We start from the raw sequence: 12660 nt of genomic DNA on the forward strand, positions 1-12660 counted from the left end.
CTGGAGAAGAAGGACACAGTAGAAGATGCTTGTTAATCTGCTTAGTACCACACTTGCAGTAAACTGTCTCCACAGGAAGGCCCCATTTCTGTAGGTTGGTCTTGCATCTCATGGTACTGGAGCGTAATCGATTGACAGCCTTCCATGTTGTCCACTTTTCAGAATGTCTAGGAGGAAGTTCTTCCCTTGGAACCATCCATTCTCTCAAATGTTGATATATTTCCCGCCACATTGAGATTCTTGCTTGTTGTGGTGTTCCTTTAAGAGCTTCAGTGGTTGTCAAGAAGCTCTTTCTTGATTTCAGCCTAGGATGTCCTGGTAGACAGGCATACAAAGGGTGGGCTTTCATAGTCATAGCCTTGCTTTTCTCATACCTAGCAGCAATCTCACGTCGGATTTCAGGTGGTGCTATACCAGTGAGACAGTGGAGTTTATCTATGGGAGTAGGTCTTAAACAACCTGTGATAATACGGCAGGTGTCATTTATAGTGCTATTAAAACAATGTGCGTGTTCCGACAGCTCTCAGCGTGGTAGTAGGAGGTGGCAGTTACTATGGCAACCGGTACACGCCTCCCGTTTCAGCCAATCCCAGCTCGGTATGCACTCTCCCTTTTCCTACCCCCGCTGTCTGAAAGCTTCGTGAGGCGGTCGGTCCGAGTTCCACGTTGCCAATATAGTATACCGTAACACATGTGGCTGGGCTAACAATGTCTACTTTGAGAGATATCATTGTCTGTATAGTGTGTTTTTTAAATCAACTAAATATTATAGTGCTATTGTGTTCGTGTTAATAAGTGTATCGTTATCGAGGCTGGCATTCTAGTGTAGTGTAAATTATAGTATTGTGTAGTATAGTGTAATTTTAACACCGTCTCATTTACTGAATTCAAAATGTTGCAACCCGTTCAGAGCGCCGCTAAACACCGAGGGCGACCTAGAATTCATTCACCTAGAAAACAGGCAAGCGTAATGGAGAGGCATGGCTTCGCTATACGTGGTCAAGTTCGCGATATGGTATGTGCCTTACGGGAATATTTTGAGGCTGAAGGGAAAAATGGAGGCCCACTGATAGACGTTAACAAAGTTGTAGAAAGAACAGCAGCAGCTTTAAAATTTCTCAAGCTACAGTAATTAGAATAGGGAAAGAAAAAGAAAAGGAAGAAAAGGAGCCTTGGGAATAAGGTGAAGGGGAAAGAGAGGGAGTGGATGTAATTGGACCATCACATGACAGGTTATCAACACCGGGCAAAACCCGACTCATTAAAGCCTATGAGGAAGGCGAATGAGGAGTTTGTCTTACGATATTTGAGCTGATAAAATTACTGCTGAGCCATCTTGGAATAATAGCAACGATATTGAACGTTTTTCTAACTCTTTCATGATCGCCATTAATGGATATTATTTTTCGCAGAGCCTAGCGTAGAACGAGAGCTGTTGACTGTGATGTAGTAACTCATGCCGGATCATGTGGCAACACAGCGCTCCCACTCCTTTGTTCGGCGCCACGTGCTGCGAACTGTCAGAACACACACATTGTTTTAATAGCACTATAGTGCCACATCTATGTTTCTGGCATGACTGGACTTATGCCACACGGAGCATGCATATTCAGCAGTGGAGTAGCACAGTGCTAGTGCGCTTGTTCTGACAGTGCAAGGGTGAGCTCCCCAGGTGGTGCCTCGAAGTTTCCGCAGTATGTTGTTTCTGGCAGACATTTTCTGTTTCAAGTTTAGTCAATGTTTCTTATATGTAAGCGTATGGTGCAGAGTCACACCCAGATATTTTGGAGTCGAACAGTGTTGAAAAGGGATTCCTTCCCAGGTGATTTGTAGGGTTTTAGCTGTTTTTTTGTTATTGAGATGAAATGCACAGCTGTGAGTTTTGGCAGGATTTGGCTTCAAGTCATTTTCACTGTAGTAGATGGTAAATTCTTCCAGAGCTTTGGATGAAGTCTGTTCTACCTTTTCAAAACAGTCAGGCTGAGCAGTGACTGCACAATCATCAGCATAGACAAAACTCTGGGTACCTTCAGGTAGAGGCTGATCGTTAGTATAGATGTTGAATAACAGTGGTGTGAGCACGCTGCCTTGCGGTAACCCATTCTTCTGTGTTCCCCATCTGCTTCTTTTTTCCTGAAATTCCACAAAGAATCTTTGGTTTTGGAGAATATTTTCAATGTTGCACATTAGATGGAAGTCTTTGGTGATGTCATACAATTTTGTTAGAAGAAGCCGATGGTTGACTGTCATAAGCTGCAGAAAGATCAATGAAAACAGCCGATTCTCGAAGCCATCCTCAATGTGCTGTGTCAAGTTTAATACCTGTGATGTGCAACTTTTTCCTTCTCGGAATCCAGCTTGCTGCGGTATAAGAGATGACTCCAACTTTCCTATCAGTCTGTGAAGAATAAGTCTCTCCAGGAACTTGTGCAGGTGACAGAGCAAGGAAAGAGGTCTACAGCTTTTGGGATCCAGCTGATCTTTGCCTGATTTAAGGATAGCAATGACTCTAGCCTTCCGCCAGATTTTGGGAATCTTGCATTCTTGGACACAGATATTCATTAATTCCAGTAAACATCGCCTCGTAACAGGACCAAAATTCTTGATCTGCTCTACACGAATGTCGTCTAGTCCCGCTGCTTTTCCCAATTTGCACTTCCTCAGTGCTGATTCCAGTTCAGTTTCAGTAAATGGTGGAGATAGGATGTCGCTCTCTTGGTTTTGCTTCCGTGTTATTGATTTCTTATCTAGCTTTCTAGATCGGATTGATTTTCCATTTACTAGCAACTGACGGGCAATTTGATCTGCCTTTATATTAGCATATATACAAAACGGTCCAAATACAACACATTTTTCTCTTTTCTTTCTCTACAAAACCTGTCACAATAACCAAGCGTGTCCACAAACTAAAAGCGAAGGCATTTTACACTTTACTGAGGGAAGCTAGTGAAGAGACTTGTATTATCCTTTGACATGCAGAAAAACCAGTGTTTACCCCCGTCCCAGATCAGGCGCCGTATTACTCTCATCAACTTTACTTTCACACCTTTGCTATAGTTCAAGGTACCTCCAAATGCAGGCTTACTAAGGAAAATGTTTTTTGTTATTGCTGGACGGAGGACCAGTACGGAAAAGGGTCTAATCAGATTGCATCAGCGGTTTATGATAGGCTGACGAAAAGTGACTTGACAGATTACAAGGAAGTGAGACTCATTTGTGACTCTGTGGGGGTCAAAATAAAAACAAGAACCTCCTCGCCATGTGCGGTAAATGGCTTCTGACTGCTGCAAGTAACATAGAACGCATTGAACTTGTGTTCCCTGTACGAGGTCACTCTTTCATTCCTCCAGAACTTTGGCAATATTGAAAAAGACATCAAGAATGAGAGACATGGGGCATAGTTGCAAAGCATGGAAGGGTCATTAATCTTGGGGAAGACTGTAAAGTTTTCAACTGAAAAAGTAGCACAGATGCTGTTCTGAAGCCAACTGGATCATGGCACTTCAAATTTGCTCCAAGCAAGCGCATAATACTAACACGGGGAGTCAAGAAGTGCGATGTAAAAGTAAGAGGGGAGACAGAATACTGTATTGACACTAACAAGTCCATGTTCATCACAAAGAAAAACTGTTCCAAATCTGACATAAACCCTGTGGAAATATGCGCAAACAATGTACACAACTTATCAAAAGCTAAACTAAGCGACATTTTGAAGCTTTTGTCAGCCCATTTCGGTGCAGACTGGAAAACACTTCCCGAGCTTCGGTATAACGTGGATGTGCTGCTGAGAGCGGACGGAGAGTATGAAGGTATGAAGGTGGCGAAAATCTGCAAGATGATGTTTTATGTGAAAACACTGATGACAATGACTCTCTTTTGGTTGTCTAGTTCATATCTAAGTTTCGATCAGTGAACATGATACGCTTTGCTACTATAATCCAAATATTTAAAAAATGTGTTTTGATTGTTTAATTTTCAAAATGTTTGTTGAAGCAGGTGTGTCCGAATTACAGGGCACTTTATAACAGCTATCCTTAGTTTACAGACTTCTCTACCTTCTTTTTACTGACTTTCTGAAGGATAATGTTAATTTTTAAATTTTATCGTATCCTTTATTGAATGTATGCCAACGGCCGTAGCTGTGTTGAAACACCGGATCCCGTGAGATCTCCGAAGTTAAGCAACATTGGGCGTGGTCAGGAGTTGGATGGGTTGCCACGCGCTGTTGGTGGGGGGTAAGAGAATGGAGGAGCGGAAAGGAACTGGCCACCCTACCGCACGTAAACTCCGGCTCAGGAAAACCTCTGCGGAGGTTCGGACCTGCCTTCGGGCAGAATAACCTTTACCTTATCTTACCTTATTGAATGTATTGGTAATAAGATGGTTTGCAAATCTAAACTGATGTGTTTCATGCTGGTGGTCTTCTGTTTTTTTCAGTCTAGGTTCAGTCTTAGATAATATTATTCACCACTTTTGTAACTCTTAAATTAACATACAGTACATTATAGTGACATTCTTTACCTTTCAATCTAGTGTAAAGAAAAATAGTGCAGGTATAACAATTCTGTAAGTTATTAGCAAAAAGAGCTATCTCCTTACATGTTGATATCAAAAAGGGCAATATCCACGAAAATCTGAAAGTTAGTATCAAAAGGGACAATCTTCGAAATACAATTTAAAATACCTAAGTAACCATTAATCATATGGTAGGTTTTCTCACAGCCTGTCTGTTGTGTATATAAGACAAAAATCACACAGATAGAGTGAATAGAAATGCATTAGATAAAAAATCACTCCCACTGTAAAGTGCAGGAATGTGGAGATTGCTCCTTTTGATACCAGTAGCCTCATTTGTAATTTTACATCCACATACTCATTCATTTCTACTATAAATTCCATATCTATATTGAATTTTCATGTCACTTTTTTGTCTTTATTTTTTGTTTGTCACTGGTGTAGGTCTACTGACAGTTTTTAATCCTATTTTGTTTTCAAGAGACAAGGATGAGAAGTTTGTTTCTGTAATAGTCAGTACATATTGTAATAGTCAGTACATATTAGTAGCTGTATTCACTGTACTTTTAGTTAGTAAATAACTACATAAATAAACCCACAAATACCACAAACTTAAAGCAAATCTACTCACAATACGCATGCCATCACAATACCATCAAACACTGGAATGGAAATGGTGCCAGAATGCAGATTCCATATTTCAATATAAACTTTATTATTGGCTGTTAAGATAATGGGAACTTGAGCCTCTGTGTACCAACTGAACACTTCGTTTTGGACAATACATGGTAGAGGTGGTGATTTCACTTTCGACTCAACAAACCAGGTAATGTGTACAACTTGGCATTTTATTAACTTGCTTTATACAAGATTTTCTTTTCACGTCGCACCAACACAGATAGGTCTTACGGCGATGATGAGATAGGAAAGGGATAGGAGTGGGAAGGCACTGGCTGTGGCCTTAACTAAGGTATTTGTCTAATGTCTGATGTGAAAATGGGAAACCATGGAAAACCATCTTCACAAGCTCACAGCTGTGTGATCCTAACTGCAAGGTCAACTCGCTCAAACTCATAGCAGTTTATTTAGCTTTGCTTTGTTAATGTTGTGGCATTTTTATAACTATATAAGTAATTTGTTATTTAAAAAAATGCTTTAGCTGTTGGTACACCTGATCAAGACCAGCAGCAGCCAAAAGGAACCTCGCAACATGAAACTCGCTCTATAGATGGACCTTAAAACTCGCTTTGGCCAGATATATTTACAATGCTCAGTACTGTATCCTGATATTCATCACAACTATGCTCAACCTCGCATCTTACCACCTGCATCTTCTTGCCTACTGCTGAGCACCCCCACTTATCCCTGCTTAATCCACCACCTACAAACTGATGCACATCTGTGAAAGTTCAGTCTGAGACAAGCTCCTGCAAGCTCCTGTGTGTTGCAAACAGTCTCACATCACAAGTTGCTTGGTTGCATTTTTCAAACGTGTTTCTGGCCAGGGGAAGAAATCAATAAATAAAACAATTTATAAGCAAAGAAAATGGAGATTCATTATTCCAATGCTCTATGGGAGAAACCACTAATGGTTGTCACAGTCACTGATGAGATTCTCAGTTTTTACCCACTTGTGTAGCCAGAACATACATCTGCCATGGTTCATTCGTATTCAGTGATGCCCATTATCCTCTTGGCAAACTTTGCCACAAATATATTTTTCTTCAAGATCTCCCATTTTTTAAACACAAATCTGTTGGATGGTATAAGTATGTGTTTACTCCAGAGGAAATAGCTTAGTTACCCAAGGGCAGCAAAGAGTGTGCTACAGAAACTTACAGGAGGTTGTCATTATTTCACGTTTATATGTTTAATCTTAAAGTACTCTACATGTAACACCTGGGTATGCAACAGCATTGGCTGCAGAACCTAAAGCTCTGCTTTTGGACATCACAGCAATCAGAGGATATACAACTGTCAAGTTTGTATGAAATATATTGCCTAGCTGATTAATTTAGCTTTGTTGAATGTAATATTGTCAATACAGGTCTGTTCTGTCTGCATTAAAATGAATGGATTACTTGTGACACTGCAAAGCTCATAATGATATCCTGAATGTTTGCTCAATCATTTCTAATATCTCAGAGAAGATTTTACTGAGTGTGAAGCAAACTTTCACTGGCCCTGCAGTCTATGGGTAGTGAATCTATCTCTTACTGAGAGACACCAGGTTCGATCCCAAGTAGGTCACGGATATTTACTTGAATCTAAAGATTGGTTCAAGGTCTACTCAGCTGATGTAAGAACAGTTAAGGAGCTATCTGATGATGAGAAAGCATTCCCAGTTTAGAAAACCTAGAATAACACCAAGAGGGTTTGTTGTGCTGGTCACACACCATCTTGTAATCTGCAGGCCTTTGGCCAGAGCAGCAGTTGCTTCGTAGGCCAAGGCCTGTCAGTGCTGGAATGCCATGGTGTTTGGCTTTTGGCAACAAATTTTCCCACAAATATATTGTTCTTTGAGATTTCCTATTTTTCATTGCAAATCTGTTGGATGGCAAGAGTTCATTTCCTCCACTAGCAGTAGCTCAATTACCCAATGCAACAAAGAGCACTCCACTACAGAAACCTGCTGGTAACCACTGCCACTAGTCAGAGCATACTGGTATACATGCTATAAGAAAAAAAGACCTTCAATTGAACAGCCCTCATACATTGTATTACTTTACTGTTAGGCCTGCTTTGACCAGCAGTATACCTATATTTAGTCTAGTCCAGTCCAGTTTTCTTTCTCTTTGCAGTAACCTTTTCCTTTTCACTTTCTTCCTGTTTGCACTCTGTGGCCACCATCACATGCTTCTTTTCATACTCCTTCCTCTTACAGTATTTTGCCACACATGTTTTTAAAATGATCCCCAAACTACTAAGGTATGCTCCAGGTGTAATCCTTCGACAGTCAGATATGTAAACCCATCTAACTATGAGGGTTACTCCATCAAAAGAAAAAACAAAGCGTAACACAGTGCGCTATGGCCGTGATGAGCCTTTGCTTACCAATCGACTGCTGCTTAGCCCAAAGGCCTGCAGATTGCGAGGTGCTGGGCGGCAATGAAATATGATTAAAAATAATAAAATATGAATAAAATAAAATACTTAATACTCCTGCAAATCATGTGACCTTGTCGCTGTTGGGAGGCTTGCGTGTCCCACTGAAGCAGATAGCAGAGCCGCAGGTGCAACCATATCAGATGGGTATCTGTTGACTAACGAATGGTTCATTAAAAGGGGTGGTAGCAGCCTATCGGAAGTTGCAAGGGCGGCAGTCAAGTGATTGACTGATACGGCCTTGTAATAATACTCAACATGGTAGGTGGGGACTACACAAAAGGGGGCAATCATCAGGAAGATGAATACTGACATTATGTGAGTCGGAGCGTGGAATGTTAGAAGTTTGAATCGCTGTGGTAGGTTAGAGAATCTGAAAAGGGAGATGGATAGACTAAAATTAGATGTAGTTGGTATAAGTGAAGTACGTTGGCAGGAAGAGCAAGATTTTTGGTCTGCTGACTACAGAATTATCAACACAAAATCAAACAGGAAAATGCAGGAGTTGGTTTAATAATGAATAAGGAAATAGGGGAGCGGGTAAGCTACTACGACCAGCATAATGAAAGGATTATTGTTGTCAAGATGGACACCAAACCAATGCCCACCACAATAGTGCAGGTCTATATGCCTACTAGGCCTAGTTCAGCAGATGATGAAGAAATCGAAAGAATACATGAAGAGTTTTCAGGGTTGCTGAGATGAATAATGACATTCCAGATGTTGTTCACGTCGAAATTCAGCCCCAGTCACGATGGGGGTTAGAAGGGGTAAAAAAGAATGTCCAAAATGACAGAGATTATGGATGTATATGTTCCAGCATAGCTCTCGACCAAACTTGGTACACATATGACTTAAAAATCTCAAGAAAGTACTGAGGTGGTAAGACACCCCTAGCACTCAGAGTTGGGAGATAGAGTGGGGGTGACATACAAAAATAATCAAAAACTACCAATATCAGTGTCATATCCACAGTTTTTGTGGTAGTTTAGATGAATAGTGACAATCTAGATGCCGTTTAAGTCCAAGTTCAGCCCCCATCGGCATGAGGATGAGAAGAGGTGAGAAAGAAAATGTCCAAAATGACCAATATGATGGATGTATTTGTGTTATGTTCCAGCATATCTCTCAACCAAACCTGATAAACACGTGACTTACTATCATGAAAAAATACTGCGGGGAGGTAAAACAACCGTTGGTGAGGGGGTAACATGTAAAACTAATCGAAAATGACCAATAATAGCATCAAATCCATAGTTTTTGGAATTGCTGAGATGAATAGTGACACTCTGGTTGCCGTTTAAGTCTTTGTTCTGTCCCCACCAGCACGGAGGGTAAGAAGGGGTTAAAACGAAAATCTACAAAATGACCGAGATTATGAATGTTCCAGTATACTAAACTTGGTACATATATCACTTATTATCTGAAGGAAAAAAACAAAACAAAAAATGTGCACAATGTGGTGGTAAGAGAACCCTAGCATCTGTACAGGAGGGGTTGCGATGAAAAAAATATCGAAAACCAATATTAGTGTTGAATCAACAGTTATCAGGGTCGCTGAGATGAACTGTGACACTATGCATGCCGTTTAAGACCAAGTTCAGCCTCTTAAACTACAAAATAATTTGTAAAATATCAGTCAATGTCATAATGATGAAATGAAAATCTACAGCCTGTTTCCAGTCTAGTGGCAAGGATGGAAATTGTGCTGGCTGCCGAAGCCTGTCGCACTCCTCTGGGGCAATGATTAATGAAATGAAATGATATTGGAGAGTGTTGCCGGAATGAAAGATGACAGGGAGTACCGGAGTACCCAGAAAAAAACCTGTCCTGCCTCCGCTTTGTCCAGCACAAATCTCACATGGAGTGCCCGGGATTTGAACCACAGAAGCCAGCAGTGAGAGGCCTGCATGCTGCCGCCTGAGCCACAGAGGCTCGTCACAATAATGAAATCTACAAAAAAAATGCTTCACACATAATTAACAGGTAATAAAAAGCCTAAAAGTAAACATTCAAAAAAGTGCTGGGCGGTGCCGGGTAATATAGCTAGTATTATTATTATTATTATAATACGTAATTGGAAAGGAACAAACAAGTGATGTAATAAAGTTGATATCTGAAACCGACTTTCAACCTATTAGGTCGTGTTACGTACATTTAGTACGTGTTGAAGAGATGTTAAGTACAGAACAAAAATGGCCAACCAGACACCATTGGGATCAGAACCCACAACCTCCCGATTTTGCGTTGGTTGCTCTACCAATTGAGCTAAGGTGGCCTAGACCATCTTTGTTCTGTTGGAAGGGATCTGAACTACAGGTCTGGTACTACTACCATCACACTGTAGAGTGCGTTTACGTCGCCCGTTGAGGGCCAAGTCAATGAATATTGAATTTTCACGACCGCATTGTAATCAAAACCGACTTTCAACCTATTAGTTCGTGTTACGTACATTTAGTACGTGTTGAAGAGATGTTAAGTACAGAACAAAAATGGCCAACCAGACACCAGAGGGATCTGAACCTACAACCTCCCAATTTCGCGTCGGTTGCTCTACCAATTGAGCTATGGTGACCTGTTGCTGTGTTTATTCTAAAATGTGTTCTTTTGATATAATTAAGTAATTTTGAGAAAGGTAGCAACATGAACTGGAACATCTGTCACGACGACCCCCAAGTGAGTGCCAAAACCTGCCTTCCTCATGAAGCTGGTAAAGAGAAACAAACTCATTGGGGGTGAGAGAAATGAATGTACTGTAAAAGAATTGGGACTGATGATGAAAGAGCCTATTTGAAGACAACAGTGTATGAAGATGTGGAGACTGTCTTTGTCCTTGTGTTTTTTCATGTTTGTCATCAACTCCTTTCCTGTTGCTTCCTCTTCCGATGCTGACCTATCCTTGTATTTATCCTATTATGTGTTCCTATATTTCTATAAATAACTTGATTAGTCACTTGTTTATTCCTATCCATCCCTTATGTTATAATTAGGTTAATACTAAAACATACCTTAGTCTACTTAGCTGGCCAATTTCTGTTGGTAACTCTCTCAGCTGATTACCTCTGGCTCCAAGAGTATCAATGTTCTTCAGTTTGCCTATATCTGGGGGTAAACTCTCAAGCTGAGTGCAGTTTAGCCAAAGGACTTCCAATTTTTTCAATTCTCCAATTTCTGAGTTCAGAGTTTTCAGAGGATTGTAACTCAAATTAAGGCAAACTAACTCCTTGAGAGCACAAAGATTTGAAGGCAACTGCGTCAACTTATTGTAGTCTAAAGCCAGAGTCTGAAGACCTTGCAAGATTGTGAACTCATCAGGGAGATTTTCTAATTTATTATTATTGAGATACAACTTGGTAAGATCCTTCAACTTAAGTAGCATTTCAGGTAGAGAAGTAATTTCATAACGACTGAGGTTTAAAGTATTGTTATGTTTGCGAGATGCTTCTTCAATCATGCCCAGCATTTGTTGGTGGAATACATAGTGATAAAAGGTGCCCATTTCAGATCTGTAAATGAGAAGAAAAACTCATTTCAACAATTTGGTTAAATTAAACAGACCTGAGATACACTGAGTGGCCAAAAGTCATGGAAAGACACTGAATGTGATGTTAACAACGAATTGCTCCTCCGCGAGCCCTCAAAAAAGCACCAATATGGCGGGGCATCGACTCTACAAGGTGTTGGAATTGTTCTGGAGGGATCTGACCCATGCATCTTGCACTGCTACTCACAAATGGTCTTGTGTAGTTGGTGCGGGATTTATGGAGAGTACACCAGCATCGACAGCATCCCATAAACGCTTGATTGGATTAAGATCAAGGGATCTGGAGGGCCAATCCATGATTGTAACTTTGCTGGAGTGCTCCTCCAACCACCTGCGTGCCACCACAGAGCGGTGATATTGTGTATTGTCCTTTTGAAACATGGCATCTCCATCAGGGTACTCTAGGGCCAAAAAAGTATGCAAATGGATTGAAAGAATGTCCACATAACATGCACCTCTCAGCTCTCCCTGCAGCCGGACAATGGGGCCTAATTGCGACCATGAGAACACCGCCCAGATTAGAACTGAGCCACCTCCCACCTGGACAAAACCTTGTTGACACGCAGGATCCATAGCTTCATGGGACATACGCCAAACTCTCACGTGCCCATCAGCTTGATACAACTAGAACCAGGATTCATTGGACCATACCACACGCCGCCGCTGTTCCATGGTCCATTGCCAATGTTCGCGGGCCCATGCACGTCGTCGAGCTCTGTGTAGAAGTGTCAGCAAAGGGACACGAGTTAGTCGTCGGCTGGTGAAGTCTATGCGGTGCAGTTGCCTCCTTACAGTCCTGGTAGAAATGGGTTCCTGACTGCCAACATTCAACTAGGTGGTGATCTGACTCGCAGTAGCCTGTCGAGCGCTCAGTTTGGTTCTGCGGAGGTGACGTGATGTCCATTTGTTAAACACCTGTGGTCTTCCCATGCGACGCTTATGCGGATGGTAACATTCTCTCTGCAGTATTGAAGATCCACCCTCGACACCGTATACTCCGGAAACCCGAATACATGTTTTATCTCCGAAATGCTATGATCCATATGCTATGCGCCGATGATCATCCTGTATTCAAAGTCGGTTAACATGCGACGTGTTGCCATCTTCACAACACTGGTGTCTGTGACAGACTGCTCAGCTACACCACAGCTAGCCTCAACACTCAGGGATTGTACATGGCACATTTTCTAATGAGACACCCTTTCTCGTGACTTTTGACCGCTCGGTGTATAACATATTCAAGAAAATTGAAGTGTCACTAAACTGTCACTGACCTTGGAGTTTGTATGCTATACTTCTCACACAAGTAACATCCTCAAGAGAACATATACAGTGTGTTTCCATAATGATGATGATGATGATGATGATACATACTTTCAGGGATGCTAGAGTAGGGCATGTATGTATCAATTTGAAATAGGGAACCCCAATCCAAAATTACCTCAAATGAAGGCAAACTTAACTCCAAACTAAGGCAAATTTGTTTTGGGTTAGCT

General features: G+C 41.3%; 1 protein-coding gene across 3 annotated transcripts in view; it reads right to left on the bottom strand.

The window, feature by feature from the left end:
* The window catches only part of LOC136877382 (leucine-rich repeat protein SHOC-2), a 135606-nt gene that overhangs the window by 51280 nt on the left and 71666 nt on the right, over positions 1-12660 (bottom strand). For all 3 annotated transcript variants that reach the window (XM_067151375.1, XM_067151374.1, XM_067151376.1), the window contains exon 2: positions 10629-11126. In XM_067151375.1, the coding sequence (XP_067007476.1) occupies positions 10629-11119 (491 nt within the window). In that variant the 5' untranslated portion in view covers positions 11120-11126. The remainder of the gene's footprint in view (positions 1-10628; positions 11127-12660) is intronic.

This window comes from Anabrus simplex, chromosome 7 (assembly GCF_040414725.1).
Source record: "Anabrus simplex isolate iqAnaSimp1 chromosome 7, ASM4041472v1, whole genome shotgun sequence".
In the NCBI taxonomy this organism is placed as follows: Eukaryota; Metazoa; Arthropoda; class Insecta; order Orthoptera; family Tettigoniidae; genus Anabrus; species Anabrus simplex.